Source organism: Syngnathus scovelli, chromosome 8, assembly GCF_024217435.2.
Source record: "Syngnathus scovelli strain Florida chromosome 8, RoL_Ssco_1.2, whole genome shotgun sequence".
Lineage (NCBI taxonomy): Eukaryota > Metazoa > Chordata > Actinopteri > Syngnathiformes > Syngnathidae > Syngnathus > Syngnathus scovelli.
The window spans coordinates 9,621,826-9,648,161 of record NC_090854.1 but is presented as its reverse complement, the minus strand read 5'-3'; the positions used below and the strand labels follow the sequence as shown (position 1 = coordinate 9,648,161).

The following is a 26,336-nucleotide window of genomic DNA, read 5'->3' as shown; positions in this document are numbered from 1 at the left end:
AGGCAAATTTAATCCCAGTTCAGCCATGATTTATTAGTCCAGATTAAGAGGAAGTCCTTGTTGGGGCGGTCTTGGGTTTTTGATGTAAAGCTTCTTGAGATGTCTATTTTGGTAGCAAATGCCAACTCACGTTGTTACTTTTTACTCACCTCCAGATTGAATTCAACGCAGACCAACTCGAAGGTATGAACCTTGTTTTTCCATTTCCACACTGAAGAAACTGAAAAGAATTAAATAAACAAAGATGCAAATTTAGTCAATTCTTCAGTGGACTGTTAGATGGCTGGACATCACACTGGAGTCAGCACACACGTATCACACGCAGGCCTTGCCTTTAAAGGAGGAGGGGGGGCTCATATTCTCAGCTATCAATTCCAAGGTGGTCTTTTAAAAGAGCCCATAGCCTTGCTTAGAGCGAGTGAGACATCTGAAATAGAAATAGTTTGAAGGGTGACTGAGCTCTACAGGACTGTATCCATTCATCCAATAATATCACAACCTATAGAGTCCCCCCCCCCACCTGCCATCATGCAGTCACAGCTACTCTTTATTGTGTTCAAAATGGAAAGTTGCATCCATATTAAATCAGCATTCCTCGTAAGGCGACACACAAACTCATATTAATGTTTGTATAATGTTAGCGTGCAAAGGTTAATTAATCCATTGCAATTAATTGAAATGTACAGTACTAACGCATGTTGGTTGACCCCCCCCACCCCCCCAGACTACAAGGAGGCCTTCGGTCTGTTCGACAGGGTGGGTGACAACAAGGTGGCCTACAGCCAGATCGCAGACATCATGCGCGCTCTGGGACAGAACCCCACCAACAAGGATGTGAACAAACTGCTGGGAAACCCCTCCGCTGAGGGTAAGATTCTTATTTGCTTGCTATTCCGCAAGAAAACAAAACATCAATCTGAACCAAAAATTGACTTTTGGTTATATTCAGAACCGACTTGTAAAATAAAATGCTTTGTGTGCAATCATTCCCATTAAAACTACCATTTGATGTGATTATGTAGGACTATGGTAATATCAGAAAAAAAAATGGAATTACCTTATATGACTTGCCGTTTTTGTACACAGACTTGGCCAACAAGAGAGTTACGTTTGAAGGTTTCCTGCCCATGCTTCAGACCATCATCAACAGCCCGAACAAGGCCGGCTTCGAGGACTACGTTGAGGGTCTGCGCGTGTTCGACAAGGAGGGTAACGGCACGGTGATGGGTGCTGAGCTGCGTATCGTTCTGTCAACACTGGGTAAGCCAGACGCTGCCCCCCGTGGCTGCAAACAAAACTGTTTATTGGGCCCTGTTGATGTTTGTTGCCTTTTAATCTCCTTTCAGGAGAGAAGATGAATGAGACTGAGATCGACGCCCTCATGGCGGGTCAGGAGGATGAGAACGGCTGCATCAACTACGAGGGTGAGACACATGATGGCGATGCAGAGCAGTTATTCTCAAAATGTGGTACACAGGTTTCTCTACTGGTGGGCAAATGAATTACTGCCAATACAAGTCAGTTATATTTCATCCGTGAATCTTCATATTATTATTGTTATTATTAATATTAATAAATAATAAAAAATAAAAAAGTTTTATATTATATTATTAATATCAATACTAATATATCATCAATATCCATTTTTATAATAATATTAATGTCAATATTATGAAAACTTTTCCATCTCTAAATAATTTGGCAAAATGTTTTTCCCCCAGGTCTGTTGAGAATACTGCATCTTAATATTAACCCCCCAAAATCTTACATAATATTGTGGCCATTGCTTAGTAAAATAATGTCTTCAAATCCAAGCCTGCATTGAACACTGACTTATTTGAATTCTTCTCTTGTGTCTTTCCTATGTCCTGCCCTGATCTTCACATGCAGCCTTTGTCAAGCACATCATGTCAGTGTAAGGACGTCCCCACCCGACCCCTCCCCTCCCCACCCAATTCCACCACGGTGGTGGTGAGCATCGAGTATGTGCAGACCCCATGGTGTCGAGACATTGACTCGCTGCTTTCTGCACCACCTGATGAAGCAGGGCAAACAAAGGACTATGAGATGCCATTTCTAAATCCTTCTATTGTTTTGTTCCACACATTTTTCCCCTCTCGTCTCCAACTGGTGCTTTTTAGGCCTCTTCGGTTCCAGACGTGCTCCTAAATTTTCATCTCCTAAAATTCCTCCGCCTGATTAGGGATGTCCCTAGTTTTCTCAGTCCAGGAGGGGGTGGTGGGAAATTGAAGACCCCTCCTCCCCTCTTTGTAACTCATTGGCCAGCAGTCTTGAGTGACTGTTTCGGCACAGGACTGGCTACCGAGGTCGATTCCCTCCTCATCTTCCCTCGACCCTGAGTCTTAACTTATTGTACTCTCCTCTGCCATTTCACAATAAACTTTTCACAAGTTCCCCATTTTATTGCTGCATCTCCCACACTCAAAAGAAGGAGTACGATCTCAAGTACATTTTTTTCTTATCTCATTTATTTGAATTAATTTCCTTAATTGGAGTCATATCAGCGGCAGCGGGGAAAAAAATAAATCGCATACATCTACTTGACCGTTTAAATACATTACATTTGCTGCAGGGTGGGGGCGAGAGGGGGATTACAGAGATGGGCAATGCTGAAAAAACACAGAAGCAAACAAACAGGTCAGGATAAAACACACTTCCTCCAAAAAACAAACAAGATCACTCCAACAACTTTTTTCTCAATGGTTGAATCAACTTTTGCTTTTTTGATGATTCATCTTTAAAACTTTTTCAAAAGATTTGCACATACTGCAACAAAACAGCCAAATACGTTGGTTGTAAAACATCTCGAGATCTGCACCAAATGCACACACAAACGGAATCCATAAACGCCATGTCACAATCCGACTTTCATCCGCACTCCTTTAAAGCGGAGATGCTTCGAAATCTGTATTTGCCTAAGTCTTTGCGTTGCTCAGCAACACAACAACAGCGCTGCCCGACACCAAGAAAAACACCGTAAAGAACTAAGAACTACAAAACGTGATCTTATTCATTTCTTAGCCAATGATTGAGAAAATGACTTACTAAAATGCCTTTTCAAATTACAAAATAGCCTCTTTGTTGGGTTTTTTTTTGGGGGCGGGAGAATCAATTCATGTTTGTCATACATGACTGAACTTTTGCAATCACGCAGGAAATTTTATTGATGGTCTTCCTTGGAAATGCTTTAAAGGACAATGTAGATGGGTAAGAACCTGTATTCTTATACTCGTTTCTATATATATATATTGATATTTGTTTGGACATATATATATATATTTATTAGGAGGAAAAGAATAACGAGCAGTAAGGGTACTGGGCTTATTAAGGAGTCTGCCGTCCATGCACGTTAGCAAGAACAACACGTGCAGCGTGATGTGCGAGCCACATTACTTCCACGTACAGAATATGGCCACAAGTAAATAAAAGCTAATCGCTTTTTTTTAAAATGTAGACCCGAGATCAATAAGGCCGATATGAGGCGCTTCCCGATCCCCCATTTGTATGTACAGGTAATCCCATTTAGCACTACAGGTGAACTATTCTATGCAACATCATTCAAAAGGAGAGGGGGGGAAACAGACAGATAAAGAGAAGCAAAAGTTTAGGAGTCCCTCCTGGTAGGTCTTTGAGATGTGAAGCAAAGTTGTGATCACCCTGAGTGGGCCCCAAGGCGGCGGTGAGTGGGTGAGTGGTAGGTGAAGAGCTGACAGATTCAGGGTAAGAGCATCCGCGATGCATGTTCACAAACCCTGCTTGGCCAGAGCGGCGGTGACGTCCTCGGCTAAGGTGTCTAACTGCGGCGAATCCAACATGTTGAGACTGCCGGACGATGAAAGGTGGCTGTCCCGGTGGCGCTGGGGCGACATGGAACGGGACCGGCCCGGCGACCGGACGATGATGTCGGCCCCGTGGTCCACTCGGGCCTTCGCGTGATCACGGAATGTCAACTTGTGGCTCTCAATCTAGCAAGAAAGAAGAGACTGGTTATTTTGATATTATATATTTTATTATATTAAATATGATGGCTCTCAATCTAGCAAGAAAGAAGAGACTGGTTATTTTGATATTATATATTTTATTATATTAAATATGATATATATATATATATTTATTTATTTATTTTTCCCCCCCTTCAATCTTTCTTAAAGGTCATCAAATAAATCTACACAAGCTGATAAAATATTTTTCAGGCTGACCCAGGGTCAAATGCATTTTTTTTTAATATATATATTTACGTACTGTGACACGACCTCCTCCTGGAGTATGGTGAGCATTATCCAAGGATCCCACCTTGGCTTGGGCTTTGTCTTTAAAGTCCAACTTTACACTCTCAATACGAACGTTACCGCCACCTGAGCAGCAATAACACGTTTTACAAATGGGCACATTCAGAACAATGGATAACACCAGCAGATGGAGCTGCAGCACCCGAAGCTATCCACGTAGAAAGAGAAAAAAATGCTTTTAGCTTCATTTTAGGCTATCTGGGAAAATTGGTCTGCGTGATATCCTGCAAATAATCACTGCAGTTTCCTCTGAGTGACTGCAAAAACTAATGAGTAAAAGGCCCATGAATGAAACATCAGGTGAGGAACCAGACTCATTATTTTCAGTTATGAGATTTCCACCATGACACAAACATTAAGTTTACAGACTCAGACATAGCCAAATGATTCTTGGAATTTTTATGTCGTGTTTGTCGAATGTGTGTTACCGGGGCGATGGTGAATGTTGTCTAATGAGCCACACTTTGAGGTCACGTGACTCAGGTCAATCTTCTTGTTCTGTATCTGTATCTGCAAAGGAGAGCAATTGAAACAGGTTGTCAGGTTAGAGGGCTTGCTGATGTGGAAATTAAAAAAATAATAAATTAAAAAAAACATTCTGTGTCGGATCTATCGGCAATTGTTTTTTAAATAATGTTTTATTATCATTTTATATCATTTCATTTTTTTTTAAATGTATTATGCAAAAGAAGGAGGCAAAAAAGACAATACCAAGACATGACACATGTCCCAAGTGTTCTTAACCCACTCCATACTTAATTTTGCTTCGAATACTCAAAAGCTTTGGCAGCTGTTACCATGGTAACCCACTGCTGCCATGAGCAACTGAAGGAAAGCTTGGCAAAATGGCAGTTTTGAAGCAATTCAGCAAAGATGAAAATCAAGCTTTGATTTGCGGACAAGCCAGCATCACCCGGGTTGGCACAGCCAAACACAACACAAGGACACAAAAGTGACACAAACACTCAGACGATGACTGTTTGCTGCACAAGACTCACATTGCCACCTCCTGCTGAGTAGCCCCTCCTGTCCAAGGACCCACACCTAGACTGAACATGGCTATAGTCCAGCTTAACGCTGGGGATGTGGACCTGCAGGATGGAGGTGCGTAATGAGCTGGGAATGGGCTTTAGCAAGCTTTCTGAAATCTGCATTCTTCAAAAGCCTCATAAATATACTATGCACAGGAGTCAGTCAGTCAATTATGCACTCATAAATAGTTTTGAGCCCACTCGAGAAATCATGGTGTCACGATGAACCATGTTGAAAGCTCTGGATTTAGTACAGAGGTGTCCAAACTTTAATTTTCCCAGTACAAATAATAATAATAATAGTAATATTAATTTTAAATGAATATGTTTTAAGGACAGTTTTTTTCTTACTATATTGAAAAACAATCTGTGTTAATTAAAGTTAAAGTCTTAGCTTGCACATGTAAAATGACGCAAGCACACACACTCGGACAAAAGCTGAAACTATTCGTTTAACTAGCAAGGATGCTAATATCTTAGCATTGTCTAAAGACTCTTGAAGCTGCAAAAGAGAAAAAGCAGGAATGAAATGCAGACAGAAGTTTTGGTGCAGCAACAAATACATTTCAGCCAGGGCGGGGAAAAGCAGTGCAGCCACACTGACAGAAAATAACACAGTACAAATTAGAATACATATTGCAATTCAGTCATTTGGCATGGACAGGGTAGAATTGAACCAGCCGAACATCTCACAAAATAATCTAATATGTCTAACACCCCAAAACCAAGGTCACAAGATTCAATGTCTTCCAGTTGGAGGTCATACACAGACTTCAACATTGATGACGTTATCCACGACAGGATACAAATGATGACAATAGTGAGAAAAAATTAGGGTCATACATGTCACCTTTAAGCTAGTCGGGAATTTTACACAGTGGAAAATATTCAGCTGGAACCTACAAGGAGAAACTCGGCGGCTCCGGGGAAGGACGAAAAGGTGAGGGTGAAGGTGTTTAAACATTAAGGACTACATACATTGCCTCCACTGGGAGGTTGCTTCAGATTATCCTTGGAGCTGCATTTTGATTGTATGTACCTGAAGTCCAGCTTCTTGTTTAGAATATGATTCTAAAGAAAAACAAAAAGGATGACATGGGGATGAAAATGCTTCTTTCTAGTCGGCCACTACCATTGTCCCGAGAACGAAATTTGAATGTCCGAGGCTTGTTCAGAGTCAAACAATCCAGATGGAAAATTTTTATGCCACTTCATGATTTTGCTCATTTATTGCTGTTTGCGTTTTCCTCCTACATCATACTGACGCCTCATTCTTTTATATCACCTCAGGACATGAGCAGCCTTTGAGTTGATGTGCATATTTTTAACTACGCATTTTGAGACTGCCAAGAAAAATATAACCGCTAATTAAAAGCTGCCTTGTTGTTGTCTCCAAGAGCTTGCTTTAATTACTGTGGTCTATCACTGTGCATTTCATGTTTAGGCAGTGACCTGGTTTTATGGATAGTACCGGGTTTTAGCAAGTATAATTACAATGTTTAGGCGCTGAAAAAGTCATTAATTGTCACACCAAGATGTAATGAGATCCAGAATGAGGGTTGAATGGAAAATTCCAGGCAGTATAAAGAAATTAATACAAAGTGGCGTCATTTAAAAGTGATTATAATTGTGGTTGAAAAAATCTATTTTAAACAGTTCTTTAGTCAGGAAAAAGTTTGGAAAAATTAGAGATAAATTATTAAATTTAAATTATAATTACATTACTAAATATAAATAATGATAATATCAGAAACATCTCTCTGCAGTTTTACACCACCGCAGACTACAATCACTTTAATGCCGAGGACTTTGTATTCAGCTCTCATTAAAAAAGCCTAATCAAAATGCAAATTGTATCACTTAAAATTGATTAGTTAGCTCTACATTCATTGATCTGAAATAACATTGAGCGATCCAATAGGGTTTGCGTGCTATTCATTTCTAATGTACGGTGCTGCGGTGTACCAGCAGGCCTTGGGTCCAGGTCATACTGTGAGCCGCTGACAGACATAACGTCAAGGAGATGACGCGTAGCACCGAGTTCCAGATCCAAGACAAAGCCTTGTGTTTGGCTTCGACTGCCATTATTTGCTCCTTGTGCTTCTATGGTGACAAATTAGGTCGCAGGTCAGTGGCCAGGTGAGGGACTCTGGGGACTGCAGGGCACTCTCTTTAGGAACTACAAGGTCAAGGTTGGGATGATGACGGTGGCAAGACTCTTAAATTACGCAAGGGACTGCCTAACCACACACACAAGCCACGCTATTGAGACTACTGCCATCTAGAGGTGAAACAAGCTGTGTACAACAGTATCCTCTTTCTATTTATAATTGTGTCAAAATGACAGATTTGCATTCGGCATTTGACTTACACTTAAAGCTGAGCTGACATTATTCGAGGCTGGCTGCGCAAAAAGTAGCACATAATGAAGAAAAGTCATCAACACAAGCCATTGCTCTTAATCAGATCAGCAAGGAAGATTTTGTTCATGACTGAGGAAAAAGTGTTCATTGAGCCCGCCGTTCTTCAAACAACCACTGGGATTATAAAAAATGTCAAAATTGTGCTTGTGTGTGGGGAATGAAAATGCTGACGTTCCCTATTGATGAAAGGTGACCATGTCAAAGATGAGTGAACTAAAATACATCCTACGACCCGAAAGAAACACACAGTAGTTAGCTAAAATTTGGTCTTACCTGTCCGCCTTTTGGCTGGTACTTGATATTATCTATGGAGCCGACCTTGGAGCGAACTTTCTTGAAGTCGGGTAGCGGTTGGTTAAGGACTCTCAGCTGCTTGGGAGTGGTGGCTGGGGATTTGGGTGGGGTGCGCGCCACAGCCACCTTCCTCTCATGGGACATCAAGCTAAGGGAGCGTGGAGTTCCCGGCGTCCTTGAGGATGATGAGCAGCTGGGAGGGGTCCCAGGGGTCATGGCGCTGGAGCCGGGGGTACGCGGCGTTGAGTGGCCACTACGGGCTGAACGGGAGCGTAGCGGCTCCGAGACTGTGGGGAAAAAAACAAGGATAAACCCCAAATGTGCAGTAAAGAGTGTGGTACCACCATAGAATTTTTCTGGGTTATGAAAGCCATGAAATGAAATTGAATTTACTCCACCTGTCATACTAGCAGCTCGACCCGTCCTGTGTTCTGCCCTCATCGCAGCACGGCAGGCTGATAGGGGTCAGGGAACAAATGTCAGAGTTTGTTCAAGGCGGGTTTTTTGGTCCGGCGGCAGCTTACTTGTGGGTCTGCGGGGAGCTGTTGAACCAGAACTAGTAATGGAAGTTGAGCTGTCCTCATGGTCATGGTATACACGGCGATTCAGAGACGAGGCTTGCCGCGGCATAGAAGGACTTTGTGATCTACCATCCTATCAAATAAAAGAAAAAATATTTTCATGGCAAGTAAGACTTTAGGTAACTGGTTTTCAAAATATGAACACATATTTTTCCTTCTGTATCCTTGCAGCGTCTGCCACATTGCCTTACATATCTATAAAAGTTGTAAATATTAACTGTGGGGATGGAAGAGGTCCATCTAATGATGTAATCATTGTGGGCATGAAGGTGTGTGTTTTTGCAAAATGCTGAGAATGCATGAATCATCTAGTGTTTCTCGATTTGATTCATGGAGCTCTTTGAGGAGGGATGAATAATCAAAAATAACTCAAAACATAAATCTGAACAACCAGCTGCTTTGTGACTAATAGCAGATAAGGACATGAAGTCTATAAACAAAAAAAAAGAAAACACAAATTTGTGTTCAAATTAATACTTCATTATCGTTCTTCAGTGACATTTATGATATGCATAAATGCCATTATTTGGAGTCAATAACTGTCATTAGAATGTCGGAGGAGAGAGATAATCGCAAGATAAATGTCACCAGGTGATTTAGCACCTACACTGTGACTTTAAACACTCCTGCGAACAAACCCATTAACTCAAAAGTCAACAAAGTCATGGTAAAAAAATAAAGAAGCATTGGAGCAAACATGTAATTATGTGATAATTATGCAAGGAGAAAACCTTTCAGCTTTCACTTCAAAGAAATATAAAATATTCTCCAGCATAATTGGTTTTCTATTTGACACATGAGTCAAGAGACAAAAATGATCAAGGTACTGAGTTGCTATGGTAATAAGATGCCAAGCGTATTGAGGACAGTTGAGATTTTGAATCTAATAATCCACAGAAAACACAATCTGAATGTTTCTAAGTGGTGCCAGAGGCCACTGATACTGTTCACGTTAATGGAATTTACTCACCAAGGCTCTGTCGCAAGACCGCCTAGCAACGGTGAGAGGCTGACGACTGTCAGAAAGTGGCTCTAAAAGACAAAAGTACAGACTGTATGTTTCAAGACTTGAATAAAAAAAAAAAAAAAAAAATATGCAACAAGTGGGCAACATTTGGGTTAAACATACTAACTCATGTCTAAAAAGCAATCTGATTGGTATTTTCTGTACATGAAATACAAAGTATGGGTGAGAAGCATGCAGAGCATGAGACCATGACAAATATTTTAAAGAGTGGAGAGAAAGACAACAACAAAGATGAAGATAGAAATGAAGCCAACTAGAAAGGTAACATGATTTTTTTTATTATGTCAAAAAAGTAAAAAACAGACATAAAGAAAATAATACAGAGAAAAATGCAAGTAAGCACAAGTGTCAGTTTTTCAAGAGTGACCTAATTAAATGAATTCCAAACACCGACATGTACAAATGAAGAGAAGATGGAAGACATTGGTGGACATGGAAGACATTGGTGGACATAGAAGACATTGGTGGACATGCCGGTGTAGACAAGACCACACGCATGACAGAAAAAGCAAAGTATCACCTGTGGGTCTCCTTCTAGGACAGGAATGATGCTGGGTGGGACGGCCCTGGCGGACAACTTGTTTGGGTCCAATCCTCTTGGACGGGGACAGAGTCTGAGCCTCCATTTTTTTGGTAAACTCCGTTTGCTTTATCACAGCTATATCAATCGGCCGCAGGGAGACATCGATAAGTGAATGCCGAAGAATAAAAACGACAATCGTTTTTTTTAACAATTCCTCCAGTTGAGTAAAATTAATCTGGACATTATCATTAAAAAACAAAACACGTCATGTAAGACAATATCCGATTGAAGAAAATCCAAGTTATGAATTGTATGTGTTTTGAAAGAATCTAAAATCAGCCCTGATGCAAAACAGGAGTCACGAATCGAGTTGAGCTAATGGAGTTAATCGAGACTGAAAAAGGAAAGAACCTTTTTTCTTCTCCCGAGGGATGCAAACCGGTTCCTTGCGCAGTGGCTTGCATTCAGGAGTGGAGAGTCGGCCTTTAAACCGCCCCCCTTTAGTTTTGGGCTTGCCGGACTTTTCGTGCTTCTCGACTCTCTTCTGCTGCTTAGTTTGGAGCTCAGTGGAGTCTTTGACAGAGCTGGGCACCTTGGGCAAGGGTTGGATCTGCTCTGTAGCCATGCTCTTGTCATCATCTGCGAAAAAAAATAAGAGGGTTGGCATTATGTAAAAATTATTTTCAGGAAATAAACAACTCCGACCGACGAGGTTTTCCAAGGCCTCACCTTGTGTGTCCACCCAAGAACTGTCCAAGATGGAGTCATCCATGGTGGTTTCATCTCTGTCATAACTTTCTGTTGGAGCTTCTGTTTCCTCAGGTTGAGACGCGGGGGTCTCAGGAACCTCTTCGAAACTGGCAGCCTCGATGTCGGCCTCCTGGGCCAACTCCACGGACTCCTCCTCGTCGTCATCCTCCTCCTCGTCATCGTCTTCCTCCTCTTGCTCTCCCCCGCTGGGTATACACAAGGCTTCAGGTGGAGCGGAGAATCGAACACTGTGTCCCGGTTCATCCGCTTCATCGATGGTTTGGACCACAGTGATGAAGTCATCTTCGACTGTCACGACGGATTCGATGGCGGCGCGAGTTTCCGTGATCTCCTCGACCGCTTGGGCATTTTGCTCTTCTTTCTGTTCCGCTTTTTCGGTTGGTTGGACTTTGTCTATTTCGGTCAATATTTTTGTCTCTTCAATATGTTGCGTCTCTTGTTCAGGCTGATTTTCCTTCTCCCTTGCCTCGTGTCTTTCCTTTTCCTCTTTCCTTGTTTCCTCTAACTTTACTTGCTCTTCCCTTTCCTCTTTCTCTTTCTGTTCTTTGGCTCTCCTCTCATTTTCAATCCTCGTCTTCTCTTCCTTTTCTCTCAACTGCTTCTCTTGTTCTTTTCTTTCTTGCTCAACTCTTTCCGCCTCTTGCCTTTCTCTCGTTTCCCTCTCCTGTTTTTCTTTCCTTTCTTTCTCAATTTTCTCTGCCTCCTCTCTTTCTCTGATTTCCCTCTCCTCTTTTTCTTTTCTTTCTTTCTCTATTCTCTCTGCCTCTTCTTTTTCTTTCAATGCCTTCTCCTGTTTTTCTTTCTCCATTTTCTCAGCCTCTTCCCTTTCTTTGATTTCCCTCTCCGCTTTTTCTTTCCTTTCTTTCTCTATTCTCTCAGCTTCTTCCTTTTCTCTCAATTCCCTCTCTGCTTTTTCTTTTCTCTCTTTCTCTATCCTCTCAGCCTCTTCCTTTTCTCTCAATTCCTTCTCTGCTTTTTCTTTCCTCTCTTTCTCCATCCTCTCAGCCTCTTCCTTTTCTCTCAATTCCCTCTCTGCTTTTTCTTTCCTCTCTTTCTCTAATCTTTCAGCCTCTTCCTTGTCTTTCTTTTCTTTCTCAATCCTCTCTTCCTCTTCCCTTTCCTTCTCCTTGTCTTTCCTTTCTTTCTCAATCCTTTCTTTCTCTTCCTTTTCTTTAGTCTCCTTTTCACGTATCTCCTGCTCTTCTTTCTGTCTCAATTGCTCTTTCTCATTGTCTTCCTTTTGAATCCTCTCTGCCACATCTTTTTTCTTTCCTTCCTTCTCTTCACTTTCTTTCGTCCCATCCACTTTCTTTTCAGTGTCTTCTGGAATTTTCTTTTCTGTCTCAATCTTTATTTTCTCCTCAACTTTATCAAGCTGTTCTCTGGCATTTGTATCAGTTTCTTCTTTGGATTCTTTGGTTACGGTTAGCACTGGTGACAGTGCTCTTTTCGGGGAACCATAAAGTTCTTTTTGTTTCAGCTTGGACGGTGAGAGAACCGGAGAAAGTAGTTTATCATCGTCGATATTGCTTTCAACTGAAGAAGCGGGTGAAGTCTTGACGGGCCTAGCAATGCGGTCCTTGGCCACCCCCGTTAACTGGTAAACATCTTCAGCATCCACCTCTTCATAGGCTTCCTGGTGCACCAGCTTGACCTTCTCCCGAAGCTCCTGCAACTCTCGTTCTTCCTCCAAACTGAGAGGCCTTCCCTCCATCTCCAGTTTGCGGATCTGCCTCTCATAATCAGCAATCTCGGTTTCAGAAGCCGATCCTTCGCCGCTAGCTTGTCGCTCGGTCTCGCTTCCTGACCGCCCACTTTCTTCTAGAGTCACCGTGACGGTGGGTGTCACAAACGACTCCATTGGCGGAGCAGAGGATTTCACCTGCTGACTTGTATTCAGCTGGTCCTTTAAGTTGCTTTGACTTTCTTCTGAAGAATCTTCTCTCTCCTTTTCTCTCGTCTCATTATCGTCACTGACAGTCAGGTCTAAAGTCGGGGTCTTGTCTTCCACAGATGTGTCCCTAACCGCTAGTTTCCTGGCTTGGGCAGCAACTTTCTCCTGAAGAACAGCTGGAGTGAAGACCTGTGCAGAAGTGTTTGTTGGGCTGACCACATCTGCAGGGGATGGCATAGGTCCAGAGTATTCACTGAAAACGCAATAGCCCATCTCTTCCAGCTGACTGTCACTCTTTCTTATTCCAGGACTTTGTTCACCTGAACCCAAGCTAGAAAGCAGGTCATCAGAGAAGGCTTGAAATGACTTTCGGCGTCCGAGTTCTGGTTCAGCGGCTTCAGATGACAGCCGTGAACGGGGTCCAGCAAGGTCTAGCATCTCAGGCAAGTCTTGAGCCATGAAGGTGTTATTCTTAGGACTGCCCTCGCATGGTTTTGGTGACTCGGGAGACTCGGGTGACTCGGGTTCAGGGCTGGGGTTTGAAACGGCTTCAGCCATCCTTGGTGGAGATGAGGAATCAGAGGTGATGGAAGCTGCTGTCTCCAGGATGAGTGGAGGGAAGGGAGGTGGCTTTTCTCCAGAAGGAGTAGTGATCGGGAGGTAATCTGCAGACTCGTCGAGACTTCCGCTGGTGTGCGTCATGATATCCGCGGCCAATGGCGAGAACTTGCTCGTTCTACCTTGGCTGTTGCAATCCATTGCTCCGATTGTGATGTTGAGGGAGTAGCTCCTTTGGTCCAAGGCCAATTTACCCGGGGAGAGCTTGCATTCATTCCCCCTGTCTGGAACTGGGAAATCTTGAGTGTCAGCGTCTTGGGTTTTAGGACTCTCCTGTACTGCCAAACTAATCTTCGGAGACTTGGAATCAACAGTATTGGTCTCCTCACGGACTCTGCTCAGTTCATAATAGCCTTCACCCTTACCTTGAGGGGACACAAGAGCATCAGTGGCTGATGTTTCAAAATATGCCGACATTGCATCACTGGTCACGTTTCCTCCTTCAGCTTTGACTCCCATTGAGGAGAAATCAGAGGGAGAACCGAGGCTGCTGAACTCTACGACCTCCACGGATGGTTGCTTCTCTGACACAGTGATGGGCTCACCGTAGATGGGCTGAAGCGTGATTGACTTTGCGGGTTCTTTGGCTTGAGTTTGCACATCTGGAGGTACAAAAGATGGCGTATCTATGGTGGGACTCTCCGGTACCATTCGTTCTCCAGCAAAGAAGCCTTGGGTCTGTTGTTCCAATAACTCCTCTGGACGTCTCTCTGATCCGATGCTGTCTGGGCTCATGGAACCACTTTTCTCACTTACGGCTTTTTCCGAGTCCATCTTCACAGCTGAAAGAACATCTGTAAGTTGGTCGTTATGAAGACAATATGAAAAGTTTTTGTTTTGGCATGCGCTGATATTGATTTGGCCAGGTAATGGGCGAATAAAACAGGCAAAGCTCTCCTCTGAAACTTACAGCACAATGAAACAGCCATCACCGAAGATGAGCGGCGAAAGAATGAGGTCCGCCAAGTCAGAGATGGATGGAAATATGGCATGGTATGTCATAATGCCGGCATGAGGCAACTGTCAGGCGGACTGATGAAAAACAAACAATAATTCATGGAATGGATATCCATGCAAAAGTCGATATAACATCAAATGTCAGTTATTCTTTGTTAAAATTGAGGGATACAAATGTTGACTTAGTTTTTGATCAAATGACCATGCTAGTTAATGATCTCAAAATTTGGAGGAATACTAAAGAATCCTGGTTGTGAATACCAGGTGGCTATAATAATAAAAAAAAAACTAAACCAGATGACTTGGTCAATTGATAAATACTGAATAATTAAAATATACAATAATAGATATACATTTTATTAAAAAAAACGAGAGCCAACATAAAAAATAAAAATAAAAAAAACCTGCCATCGCCCTGCCAACGAGTGACCACTAAAATAATTAAAAATTACATTAATGCAATGCTCTGGTATACCAGCACCAAGCCATTGGTGTAAACATAATGACAGTCCTGGAAGCTTCTAGCTGGTGATCAAAAGCATGATTGCAAGTGCGACACGTAATCATACCAGGACAAAAAAGAGCCAGCCCCGAACAAGAGCAACGAGAAGAAAACACAGGCATAACAACATGTGACTTTTTTTTTTTTTTTTATCCACTAACAAGCCTGTGTTGCCTTGCAGACACAGCAATGCAGGGGGCCAATGATTTGCCATTCCAGCTGACTGACGCTGGAATTCTCCTGCTTCTCCATACATCCGGCATTCGTATACAGTGGACAAGCTTTAACATGCAGACAGGGTGCACAGAGAGGAGGACACACCTGTCTCAGGGCTTTCCTCCTCACCCTCTGCTTCCAAAGAACTTGCTGCAGGAGCACTAACTGCCTCAGCCGACCCCAGGTCTAAATCCAGGGCCTTGTCTATGTCCTCTGCCTGTTCTAAAACTTCCGCTTCGGGGATGTCCAGGTCAGGCTCTTCCCCGCTCCATTGCTGCTCATCAAGAGCTGCCTCTGCACTCTCCTCCTCATCCTCTTCCTCATCCTCATCATCCTCCTCTTCAACCTCCTCCTCCTCCTCGTATTCAGCTGTAAGAGCCTCCATGGTCTCTTCTTCTCCAAAACAAGGTGAGAGGGGAGGGGGGACACATTAAGACTACAGGCAACACAGACTTGGGCAGTGTGAAAACAGAACTAATGAAGGGACACTTTGAGATGATCCAAAGTGTTCACAGATACATCACACATAGGCACAGGTATTGCATGTAAGTATATTTGATATATTTTGGCTTTTGGGATGGATGGCACTTCTGAAGAAGATGTCCTTCTGAAGAAAAATTTGGAATATTTCTCTTTTCATTCTCACCACCAGTCCCTTATCAAATTTACTTTACAAAAACAAAAATGATTGGTTATAGATAATCAAACTACACTCCAGATCACATTCTTCAAGACACTACTAAAGAGTAAACAAGAGCAAACAGCAGCAGACATTTTTTCATAAGTTTGGGAGGATGTGTTTGCCCAGTCAAATTATGTGTTTATAATTCATAAGTGAGGTCTTGTGTAGGTAATTAATTGATATTATATAACCTTCTTACAGCCACCAAAACCGTACACCTTATCACTTCATCCTATTTTCATTGACGGAACCTCAATAAAACTCTCCTGCTATTAAGCATGATTGCAAACACAAGTGGCAATGACAGGCAAAGTAAACAAGAACATGACGTTTTACAAATCTGAAATCTCTCAGATTCCCAGTAAATGGACATCACAAGGACACGCAAACACACAAAGATGAAGGACGGAGTGACGAATGGAGGGACGGAAAGAGCGGATAGACGCCCCCCCCTGACGAAAGCACAACACAGATGAGGGAGATGTTCAACGGAAAGTTAAGGGGTGGTGGAGGGGTTGATCGACGGCAAAGAGGAACCGTGCGTGGTTCACCTTCAATCTGTCTAAAGGCCACAGCCTGCCCCATGGGGCGGGCGCCCGAGTGCGTCCACTCGGGGCTGAACAAGGGGTGTTCATAGTACTCCTCGTCGGAGTGGTAGGGGTCGTCCTCAGGCACAGAAACTGAGATAGAGGGGGCGAGGAACTTGCACCTCTCCCGAGAATTTTGGAAGCGGCGGAGAGGGCCTGCCTCCTCCTCATCCCCTACATCTACAAACAAGACAGACACAAGGAGAAGAACTGCAAGGGAAATCTGGACACGCACAATGAGGAAGAAATGAAAGAGGACGTAAAAAGGGGGGTGGGGGGGTGATGTAACACCTCAAACGAAAATATCCATTTTAAAAATTAGTCAGCACTTTTGTCTGTTATAGAGAATGAAATAATACAAAATACAGTATCATGAAAATAATCGGATAAAAATGTTTGCTGACAGATGTTATTTTTTTCAGTACATTGAATTCTACTAATTCTACTGTCATGTTTCTTGCTTGGTTTTAAAATGAATAAAATCTGCAAATGTTTTTTCTTGTCAGGAGCTTTATGGTATCAAGGGGTACTTTAAAATGGACATTTTCTGTATAAGAGTTGAGGGGCAAAAGAAAATGGGCTCATTGCAAAATAATCTCCAGGTCTAAATATATAATTAATTTTCCAGTTCTGGGACCTCTTATTTTAATTGGACTTTTTCTCCTTTTAATGTAATATTTATACACAGCGGTGTGCAGTAAAAAACAAATTCTAGAACACAGCAAAATCTACGAATGCTCAAACCGCTATAAAATTTTAATTAGGCCATGTATATATCGGAACACAACAGTTATTTCTTTTGAAATGTAAAAAAAAAAAAAAAAATCAAAGGCTTATACTTTACTTTAGTCAAACCTATGCATACATGGATGTGGTAGTTTACCAAACCACTAAAGTTTCATTCGCAATATCCCCAATAAATATGACACCACGGCGCTTGCTGTAGATGCAAAGAGCCCATTGAACATCAGTAAATAAAAAGTCAAGCAAATCAGAAAGGGGGTTACAAAAATGACATGACACACAGACATTGATGGGGTGACTGTTAATAGCAACTGATTAGAGACCAAGATTGACTTTTTTTTTTTTTTTTTTAAGAAAATGACTAAACCTCTATTGCTTAGTTAAACAACCGTATAAATGCTCAATATGATCAGGTAGCGTAAGTAAACAGCAACAATACTAAAACAAGACTTATCCAACAACCTAACCAAAGCGCAATATCTATCGTCAAATGTAATTCTGCTGCCGTAAACCCATTCTAACTTATTTATTGTCTTTTTAGGGTGAAATCTGATTTTTAATTATCCTTTGGTAGACAGTCAAGCATAATAAGACACTATAAAATCAAATGCACATCTATCTTACCCAAACAAACAATTCACTCACATTTAGGAGATGATTTTGTCATACATTTAAAGGATCATTTATATCAGCACAATCAAGCTAAAATAATTAGCTGCGTTACTAGAACTTGCACAATTCTCACCAGCTTCATTCCTAATCCTATTTTGTGACTTACTCCACAAATGTTCAAGTCAGGTCTACACTGCTGAGCCATGAAGGCCCAGAATCACACACACAAAAACACTGACAGCTGCCAAAAAAAAAAAAAAAAAACCACCATGAAGAGACATGTAAGAAAGAGAAAGTTGTCAGATTAGTATGTGGGAAGACTGTGAGGTATGCTGGTTGTTAGAAGGGGAAATGGTAGGAAACAATGATTCAAATAAAACTCCTCCTCTAGAAGTAAATGTTGAAGAGACAACCTGTGTCAGCCAGTCATTGCTTCAAATTAAGGAGGATGGAGCATGCGAAAATCTGTGACTGAAATAAAGAAAAATTAGCTTGTTATGAACTCTGCATGGTCTGTCGGGACAGAGTCTTCCCTAAGATCTCGGCAATTCGTGATGCAACAGGAGGAGGGGTCCGTTGGATGCTTATACAGAGTACATTTGGCATTTTTTGGCCTACCTTGCTCAAGAGGGCCAAATTGTTCCGCAGCAGGTGAAGGAGGCGGTGACGGAGGTAAATTGGTGGTGTCTTCGACTACAATGAAATATGAAGATTGAAGATGACTGTTTTTTTTTTTGTGGGAACATATTCCCCACGATAATTGGAGGTTCAGTATGTTTGAAATTGTAAAAGGTTCGTAATGTTGTTAGCAGTGGATATTTTTTGTGAGCGTGTATGGCAAACCTGATGGCAGCCTTTGACTCTCCTGTTCCCCCTTTAGTACCGCCACTGCCTCAGCAGTCACTTCCTGCACGATTCTTGCAGACACTTGCTCTGAACACAGAAACAAACAGAAAATTGCTCTCAATAATAATAATAATAATAATAAATGGTAAAGATGAGAATGTTTAGGCAGAAATTATACACAGACACACAATGGGAGAGCAAAGACAGCGGCATTGGATGCAAAACCAGTCAGAATCCAAAATGCGTTTTTAAAAAAACAAAAACTGATTGTTTCCTTGACAACAGACTAGTGAGCATATCAAATGGAAACACGCAAAATGTTTTGAATGTTAGCAACATTCTATTTTTATATAGAATTTTTACACACTAGAGTTGTTTGTAGCATGTTGCTCTGGACCTCTGAGACCAAAAAAAAAAAAAAAAAAAGCCGACATAGTGAGCTCCAGCTTTAAGAGAATGTTAAGGGGGCAATTTAGTGCTTCAGAGGTTCTTGTTGCATCTGAAGAGCTGACTCTCAGAAGGCGCATGTTGGAGTCACCTCTTAGTAGGGATGGGGATAAAAATTGATTAGTCAATTGATTGTTTCTTGAGAATCTTGTTGATGGTGTGGAATTTTTCACAATCGAGCGTTCAGCTAATGTCTCAAATAGCAAGAATCGCTTATCGTTAAGTTGAAGTCATGTGGTTAACGGCGCCAATAATGTGAGCGGAAGGCAAAACTGAACAAAAAGCAAATTGGTGGGAGACTTGTTGTCATGGTAACACAACTGCTGCACCACCATTTCTGTCTCCGGGGTGTCGGTGAGGGTGATCTGGGAGCTGAGGGGTAACATTGTAATTATAGCACGTTTAATAACAGCTCTGATTCGGGTTGGACTCGGTGTGTTGCAAACCCACGCAACGATGCATAACACGCCGACTACATACGTGTGCAATGAAAGCTGACACATCCACGTATGGACTGCGTCGACACACTACGATGATGTTTTTGTAAACAAGCCATCTGCTGAGTTGTAAAAGAGAGATCACACATACCTGCAGTTATAGCATGAGCACCAGTTAACTCCCCATCAAAGCCATTCTCCCTCGCGGAGAAGGGGGCGGAGGTCGGGTGAGCCCCAGCCGTCTGGCACGTCCTGTACGAGGAAGATGAGAAACCATTGGCCCCGTGGGTACCGGTGGACTCCTGGCTCCTGGAAGGGTCCCACTGAGCGGCACCGTCTTCTGGCTGTCGGTCATCTGCCATGCTAGTACGAGCTCAGGATAGGGGTGAGAGGGGCGGGCGGGCGGTCGGTCGAGGGATGTCTCTCCTTCTGTGAGATGCGAGGAGAGGCAGACATGGTTACAAGTCAGCAGGTTATTAAAAGTTAGCAACGTCAGCTAAAGACCAGACTTTTATTGCAGTGTTAAAAAAAATCAACCAGTAAAACATAATGAATGTCTCAGAAACTCACAGTAGTCAAATAGAATACCAATGGATCTGTCTACCTGCCAGAAAACGCTTACGTTGAATATTTAATGAAGAGTGTTTAAGCTCCAAGCCGAAATGAATAATTGTCAAGATTTGCATGACTCAGCTCGACAGATACGGGAGTGACAGCCCAATAGAGACTCTGCAGTGATTCCTCTGCTCAGAACGTCTCATTTGAAGATTCCTTGACTGTCACAGCTCGTCTTTCACCACTGTGACCCTGCTCGGGGCTTCAACTCAACAGCACTCCTATTTATTGAAAGTCGTAAAATATCAAAATGAGGTTGTCAGTCTGTCTTGGTCCTGCCGGTATTTGTGTTTGGTGGCTGACCTCCACTTCAGACTTGATCATCCTTAGTGGACTGGCTATGTACATTTTTCCAGCCACAATCTCAATTTTGACTTGATTTTCATCCATCTGTTAAACCGAGCTACAAAATAGAAAGCAAAATGAATTAATGACTTCTTTGGTTTTGTTTCCCAAAGCGAACCATTTCCTGCCGCAAAATATTGAACATATTGCAGAGCGAGTCACATGAGAGGTGTTGCACAGACAGACGGCTGACTGAGCTGCTCTTTTCACCTGACGGCACACTGACGATGCAATTTTTTTTCCATGACTGAATCAGCAATCCCAAATAACACTATTTTGAGTTTAAGATATACATAAGTTCAGATGTTTTGCGATGGCTTTTCTTAGAGAAGCAACATTAAGTAAATGGCCGTCCGGCATAACAGATGTCCTACTGGAGACATTCAGCACAGAAGGTTCACCACCTTGTTGAAGGGCACCTTAACCATAATTGACATGAGTTGGAAGGGACACATTTCCCGGGATGACACAATCTATAAGGAATGAACGGCCCGGTCGATAGAGTGCCGACCGTCCTGATGGTAGCAGCCGGGTTTCGGCTCAACCTAGTGAAAGAAAATAATATTTTTCCTGGTGGTGCTTATATGTGTCATTAGTCTAATTTCTTGGCTTTTTTTTAATTTATTTTTTATTTTTTTACCCATGAGTCTTTCTCCCACCTGTAATTTCTTCCTACCTCTTTACCTTCCTCCTAGTATTGTCCTTCCACCTACACACTCCTCCCCCGGCTTCCATCAGCCTTCATCTTTCCCCTCCTCTCTAGTTTTTTTTCCATTTCCCTCCTACGTTCTGAAAACATTCACATGCCAACATCTCAGTGTGTGTGCGCGCGTACGTCACGCAGATGCTGCATTGCAGGGCTCTCCTCTCACTGCAGGAGTTGGAGCGCTGCAAAGGAGCTTACCAGGCATGGCCTCTTTTTCTAATAATAGTCATAAAATTTCTACCTGGAGTTATCTGCTCAAAAATGACAAATAGGCCATGAGATAACCTATCATAAATTTTGAATGCAAAAAAGCAACGCTGTCAGGGAAGCTAAAGCGAGTTTAAGCGGCCTAGCGGGTGTCTTGGCCTAGAAAGGTTCCCTTGCTTCTGAGCCAGAACGCTACTGGCACCAGATTTATATTCACAGTATAGCAGTGTATACAGGCGTGTGCTCCATTTAGCCAAAAGTAGTGCTTTGCTGCAATTTTGCAGCATCTTAGTGTCTGGAAACTACATTGCAATAAGTTGAGGAGTTTTATTTAGACAAAAGTAGTGCTTAGTCATATCTTATAGCATCTGGGTGACAAGGAACTACGATGAAAACGCTTTGTTGAAACTAAAAAGGTGCTTTGCCATCATTTTGTGGCTTCTAGAAGTAACCTCAAACCTTTTTAGAGATGCAATTACTCCTGAATTATCAATAATTTGATTATCTTGTGACGGACGTTTAAAAATCTCCCTTCATAACAGGTGATGGTGGATGGTGCAAAGTATTATTTCTCTTATTCCATGTAAAAAACTGACTTGGGATAGATTGTGTCTCTCCAACCCCATTTGTAGACTTGTAGCTTGTGATTCAAAAGAAAACTGTACACCCAGCCACAGGCCTTCATCCAAATTAAACAGACTCCATGCAGAAAGCAGAAAATAAAAAGGCTCTTATCCAACCCCCGTCAGCAATCTCGCTAGCAGGAAATTTGTGCAGGAAACAATGAGAGCCCATAAAAGCGTGACTGGCTTTCAGCGGACCTTGGTGTTGATCGTCTCACTAAAGCAGCTCTTCTCTTCCCACTCAATACCCACTTCCCACTCAGCTCTGAGCAGCCTGCACTCACATGTACATCCACCCACATGGCCACCGCTTTTATGGAGGTAACAGACAGCCACTCTCTCTCTCTTTCATTCCAAACAAAGTGTTTCTTTTTACCTATTTGACAGGTATACAGCACATCTGGGAAGTGTAGAAAGATAGGTTCAGCCAATAGCCCAATTATAGAACCAAATGTTTTATCATTAGGGATTTAGACAAATATCAAATTGCATCAAGGGAGCACCAGCATTATAATAAATAAGGAAAAATGTGTTACCTGATTCGCCTGTGCGGGACTTGTAAAGGAATCAAAGCCAAGTCTAAAAAAACGAATTCCCTCGTTCCTTTGAAGAGCGTTGCGCCAATAGTCAAAAACAAAAGTGTGACTTCCTCGATGAACCTAGAAATGATAAAAAGAAACAAAAAAAAAGGGTTGGAATAGGTGTCCACTGTAGTCTACATTGATGATAACACAAAAAAGTGCATTTTTGTTCCGCGACTACGCTACAATGTTCCGTTCAGGTATTCATAAAGCAGCCCTTAAATGTAGAACTGCAACATTGAAGTCAGCCTTTCCTCCTATTAGACAGTGATAAGAAGCGTTCTGATACCACTGTCATGCTTGTACCATAAATAAATCCCCAAAGTCAGAACAGGCCTAGCATTAAGCCTTCACTCGATTGAAACACTCTCTTGACGGGAACGCAAAATCCACTTAACAGTGCCTCGCAAGCTCACAGAGATGGTGTGAAGTGCTTGAGGCTTCTGCCAGTCAGTCTGTACAGGTATAGTATTTAAGACTTTCAAACAGCTATTTTTGAAACAGCGTCTAGGGCTTCTTCCTTCAGGGTAATGTACAAGCTCAAAAAGCAGAAAGATTTTTTTTTTGATACATCCTTGTTCTGCTAGCAAGCAGTGCACTTTCCAGCCACTGCTGTTGGCAGACAGTCATGGAATAAATTCACATTGCAATATTTTGTTAATCGATTATTCTATTATTTATTGAAGAAAATGTTACTTTGCATAAAAGTGTGTTAAAGAAAACTTTCTTTCCCCCATATATACCAATTATTTTGCTTTATTTGATATTGTTTAGTGATAAAAAAAAAAGAGGGATTTTGAAAGAAAGTTATTGGGAGGCTAACAGATGATTTTGACAATTTTAAGATAAAAAAATGGCTATAACCTATTACTCAATTAAAATAGTTAATTTATTAATTTGATAATTGATTTGTTGTCGATTAATCAATTAATCTTGTTCATCATGACGGATTATTCCAACCCAATTCATAATACAGGAAATTTATAGAGTCTGTAGGTCGGACTTAATAACCGAGCAAATTAAATTAAAATGCGTTAAGAAAAGTGCAAATCCAACCAAAGGGTGACTCAGCAGCGGCACTGCAAATGTTTTCCTATTACTGAATGACAATGAATGACTTTTGTCCTTTTACCACACAAAACAAAAGACGACGTAGGAGCTCTGTAGGAGAGAGAGTCAAGAAATGGGCGCAGTAATCTCCCAGGAACACCGCCAAGTAATTTCACTGCATTCATCTCAAAATCTTTTTGAAGTGCTTGAAATACACAGTAATTTATTTCAATTCAAGGGCACTGCGGGATACTTTAACCACCTTTGACTCAGCATGAGACTTGGTTTGACTGTTTTGCTGTTTTTTGGGGGTGTTTTTTACACTCTTCATTATTAATTTATTTGTGTGTGTTGCTGTACGACTTATTTTTTGCTCCGTGGTTGTTTTATAGTGCTCTAAAAATACAGCTAAGTTGAGCCGGGTTCATATTGACGTTTACATGAATATAGACATAGTGATTGAAAATATTCCCAGTGTACTCGCATGAGCTTCATTACTTGCCAGTGTCGTAAAATACTGCAACAGAGTATTTTTTTTTTAATTGTCGAGCAGCTTCGCTGTCATCATTTTTATGTGTGAACACACACACACAAGCACTTTGTTCTTCTCATGGGACTACGCATCCAGCAGCCACCTGTCAGTTTTAATGCGATCAGCAGAGTGTACAGTGTGTGTGTGTGTGTGTGTACTTTGTGTTTTGGCTTGTGTGCATATATGTGTTTGTTGATGCTTCAAGTGGGGACTAACAGGATATGTGCATGACTGATTCATAAAGCAATATGTTTTTATAAAACTGTAGTTGTAATAAAAAAAAAAAACTAAACCTTTTGGGGAAATGAGATAATTGACTACAAAAAGTGAATGTGGGTGAGTTTGATGTGTCAACCGGGGAACTGATTCAGTAAGTAAAATAATTTAAAATTGTGTACAACAAAATCTAACTTTACGTAAAAAAATTTAAAAATCCATGTTATTATTTTAAGGGGCTTTTTGAGTGGGAACCTTTTTAAAGAAATACAGATGTTTAAAAACGTATTGTTTTGTCCACTGGCAACAATTGGAAGCCTGAAAACACAAATGTTGGATTTTTACAAAATGTTGCAATACTTCTTTCATGCAAGGCTAATATTTACCTCTATTAGTCTCCCTTGTCATTAACCTGCTCTCCCCCAGAAAGAACGCTACGACGAATGCTTTCATGTGTGTAAGCAACTACTTTTGCTCATTAAAAAAATATCCCATTCACAAAGCTCCCAGTGCCCTTAGGTTGCATCCACATGCCATAAGAGAAACACATTGTTCATTATCACGAAGAGCTGTGTAAATGAGCTTCAGAACTTCTGTGCAAACACAATATGATTTCAGGAAAGCCCAAAACACTTTCACGGTTTCTTCATAATTCACACTTTGTAGCCAAGCAGACATCTTAATGTTTATTTTTATGGAGTTTGATGACAAAGTAAGTGGGAATTACTTGAAGAAAACAGCTGAACCAAGCTGGTTTTAGATGCCAAGCGTCTTACTCAGCAGAATCACAAAAACATCACACTAGATTCACTAATGTCCATAAAACAAGATGTAGCTTGCTAGAATAAGGGGGGGGGGGTAGACACACACACACATTAAACAGACCAATAACATACAGTGATGGCCTTGAAAACATTTTTCTTAATGTGCAGCGGATAAAGAATGAACCTGACTGACAGATATGAAGTGAGATAGAAGAGAATATGACGAGGAACGGAGATGAGAAAGGATGTGTTGGTGGAAAAGCTCAAGAAGACAGACAGATAACAAATAAAAGAGGATAGCTGGCGGTGGGTCAGAGCCATTATCTTGAGGACAGAGCAAACCTAATGAATAAACATTAACTTGTTATCTAATACTATTTTTTTAGATTAAACTAAAGCCACATGATTTGAATTCAAATTTCTTTCTGGAATTCTTTTCAAATGAGCATTAGTTGATGTAATAGCAACCACAACATGAGTCAATACTGAAACACAATTCTTTGGATTTTTTTTTTCAGTTTTGTTGCCAGTATTTGTCAAAATGAATCGATTAATCGACAAAAAAAAAAATCGAATGAATCGCCTCTTATTTTAGGAACCGAGTAACTAAAGATTGTCCAAATCTTGTTATTTCAGGCTATCAAAAGTGATAATTCAATTTTCTTTGGTCTTTCATAAAAGTAAACTAATTTATCCTTTGTGTTTAATCAAAACAAGACATAAAAAATCAGATTTAATTTTTGAAAACAGTGATCATCAATTGTGTGCTATTTTTTTTATCGTTTTTTTTCCATCAATAAATAATACCAACAAAACAAAAATATCTGTTTAATAAATGCTACAAATGTATTTAATACATTTTATCGCAAATAAACTTGAATCTGAATACTCATATTAATTCAATTAATCGATCAAATTCTAGAATTCGATTCTAGAAATACTAGACAGTGACAGCCCTAGTTGCCATAATCCAGATCACTTTACACCTGCACCCTTGACAGGTTGCCAACCAATCACAGCACACATATGGACAAACATTCCCACTCAAAGTGGTAATGGTGCAGTAAACGTACACATTGCCACGGTGGCCCGCCATTAAAATTGCTTTTTTGCAGCTACCGGTTATATCATGAGGCTAACGGCGCCTTTTAGCAGCACAGTGACGCAGCAACTTTACAGCAGCACATACTGATGC

The 26,336-nt window shown here is 41.3% G+C and overlaps 2 protein-coding genes and 1 long non-coding RNA gene across 10 annotated transcripts in view; 2 read left to right on the top strand and 1 right to left on the bottom strand.

The window, feature by feature from the left end:
• Positions 1-2,415, top strand: part of myl1 (myosin, light chain 1, alkali; skeletal, fast) — a 3,451-nt gene extending 1,036 nt beyond the window's left edge. The window contains exons 2-6 of the mRNA XM_049728156.2: positions 156-183; positions 725-868; positions 1,087-1,260; positions 1,347-1,424; positions 1,891-2,415. Of these exons, the coding sequence (XP_049584113.1) occupies positions 156-183; positions 725-868; positions 1,087-1,260; positions 1,347-1,424; positions 1,891-1,919 (453 nt within the window). The 3' untranslated portion in view covers positions 1,920-2,415. The remainder of the gene's footprint in view (positions 1-155; positions 184-724; positions 869-1,086; positions 1,261-1,346; positions 1,425-1,890) is intronic.
• Positions 2,121-26,336, bottom strand: part of map2 (microtubule-associated protein 2) — a 31,289-nt gene continuing 7,073 nt past the window's right edge. Inside the window, exons 3-20 of one of the 8 annotated variants that reach the window (XM_049728061.2) lie at positions 22,535-22,657; positions 19,654-19,931; positions 18,616-18,705; positions 18,391-18,465; positions 16,381-16,596; positions 15,253-15,540; positions 10,919-14,266; positions 10,601-10,828; positions 10,187-10,324; positions 9,610-9,671; positions 8,583-8,712; positions 8,457-8,513; positions 8,038-8,345; positions 6,320-6,412; positions 5,309-5,401; positions 4,739-4,820; positions 4,264-4,376; positions 2,121-3,986 (exon numbers count right to left, since the gene is read on the bottom strand). In XM_049728061.2, coding sequence (XP_049584018.1) covers positions 3,765-3,986; positions 4,264-4,376; positions 4,739-4,820; positions 5,309-5,401; positions 6,320-6,412; positions 8,038-8,345; positions 8,457-8,513; positions 8,583-8,712; positions 9,610-9,671; positions 10,187-10,324; positions 10,601-10,828; positions 10,919-14,266; positions 15,253-15,540; positions 16,381-16,596; positions 18,391-18,465; positions 18,616-18,705; positions 19,654-19,864 — 5,754 coding nt within the window. In that variant the 5' untranslated portion in view covers positions 19,865-19,931; positions 22,535-22,657 and the 3' untranslated portion in view covers positions 2,121-3,764. Of the gene's footprint in view, positions 3,987-4,263; positions 4,377-4,738; positions 4,821-5,308; positions 5,402-6,319; positions 6,413-8,037; positions 8,346-8,456; positions 8,514-8,582; positions 8,713-9,609; positions 9,672-10,186; positions 10,325-10,600; positions 10,829-10,918; positions 14,267-14,382; positions 15,158-15,252; positions 15,541-16,380; positions 16,597-18,390; positions 18,466-18,615; positions 18,706-19,653; positions 19,932-22,534; positions 22,658-26,336 lie in introns of those variants that run through there. The other 7 variants (XM_049728062.2, XM_049728063.2, XM_049728065.2 and 4 more) reach the window with 7 other exon arrangements.
• LOC137840519 (uncharacterized) lies at positions 15,425-16,779 on the top strand. The gene is made up of 2 exons (XR_011087210.1): positions 15,425-15,555; positions 16,184-16,779. It is a non-coding gene; the product is annotated as an uncharacterized lncRNA (long non-coding RNA).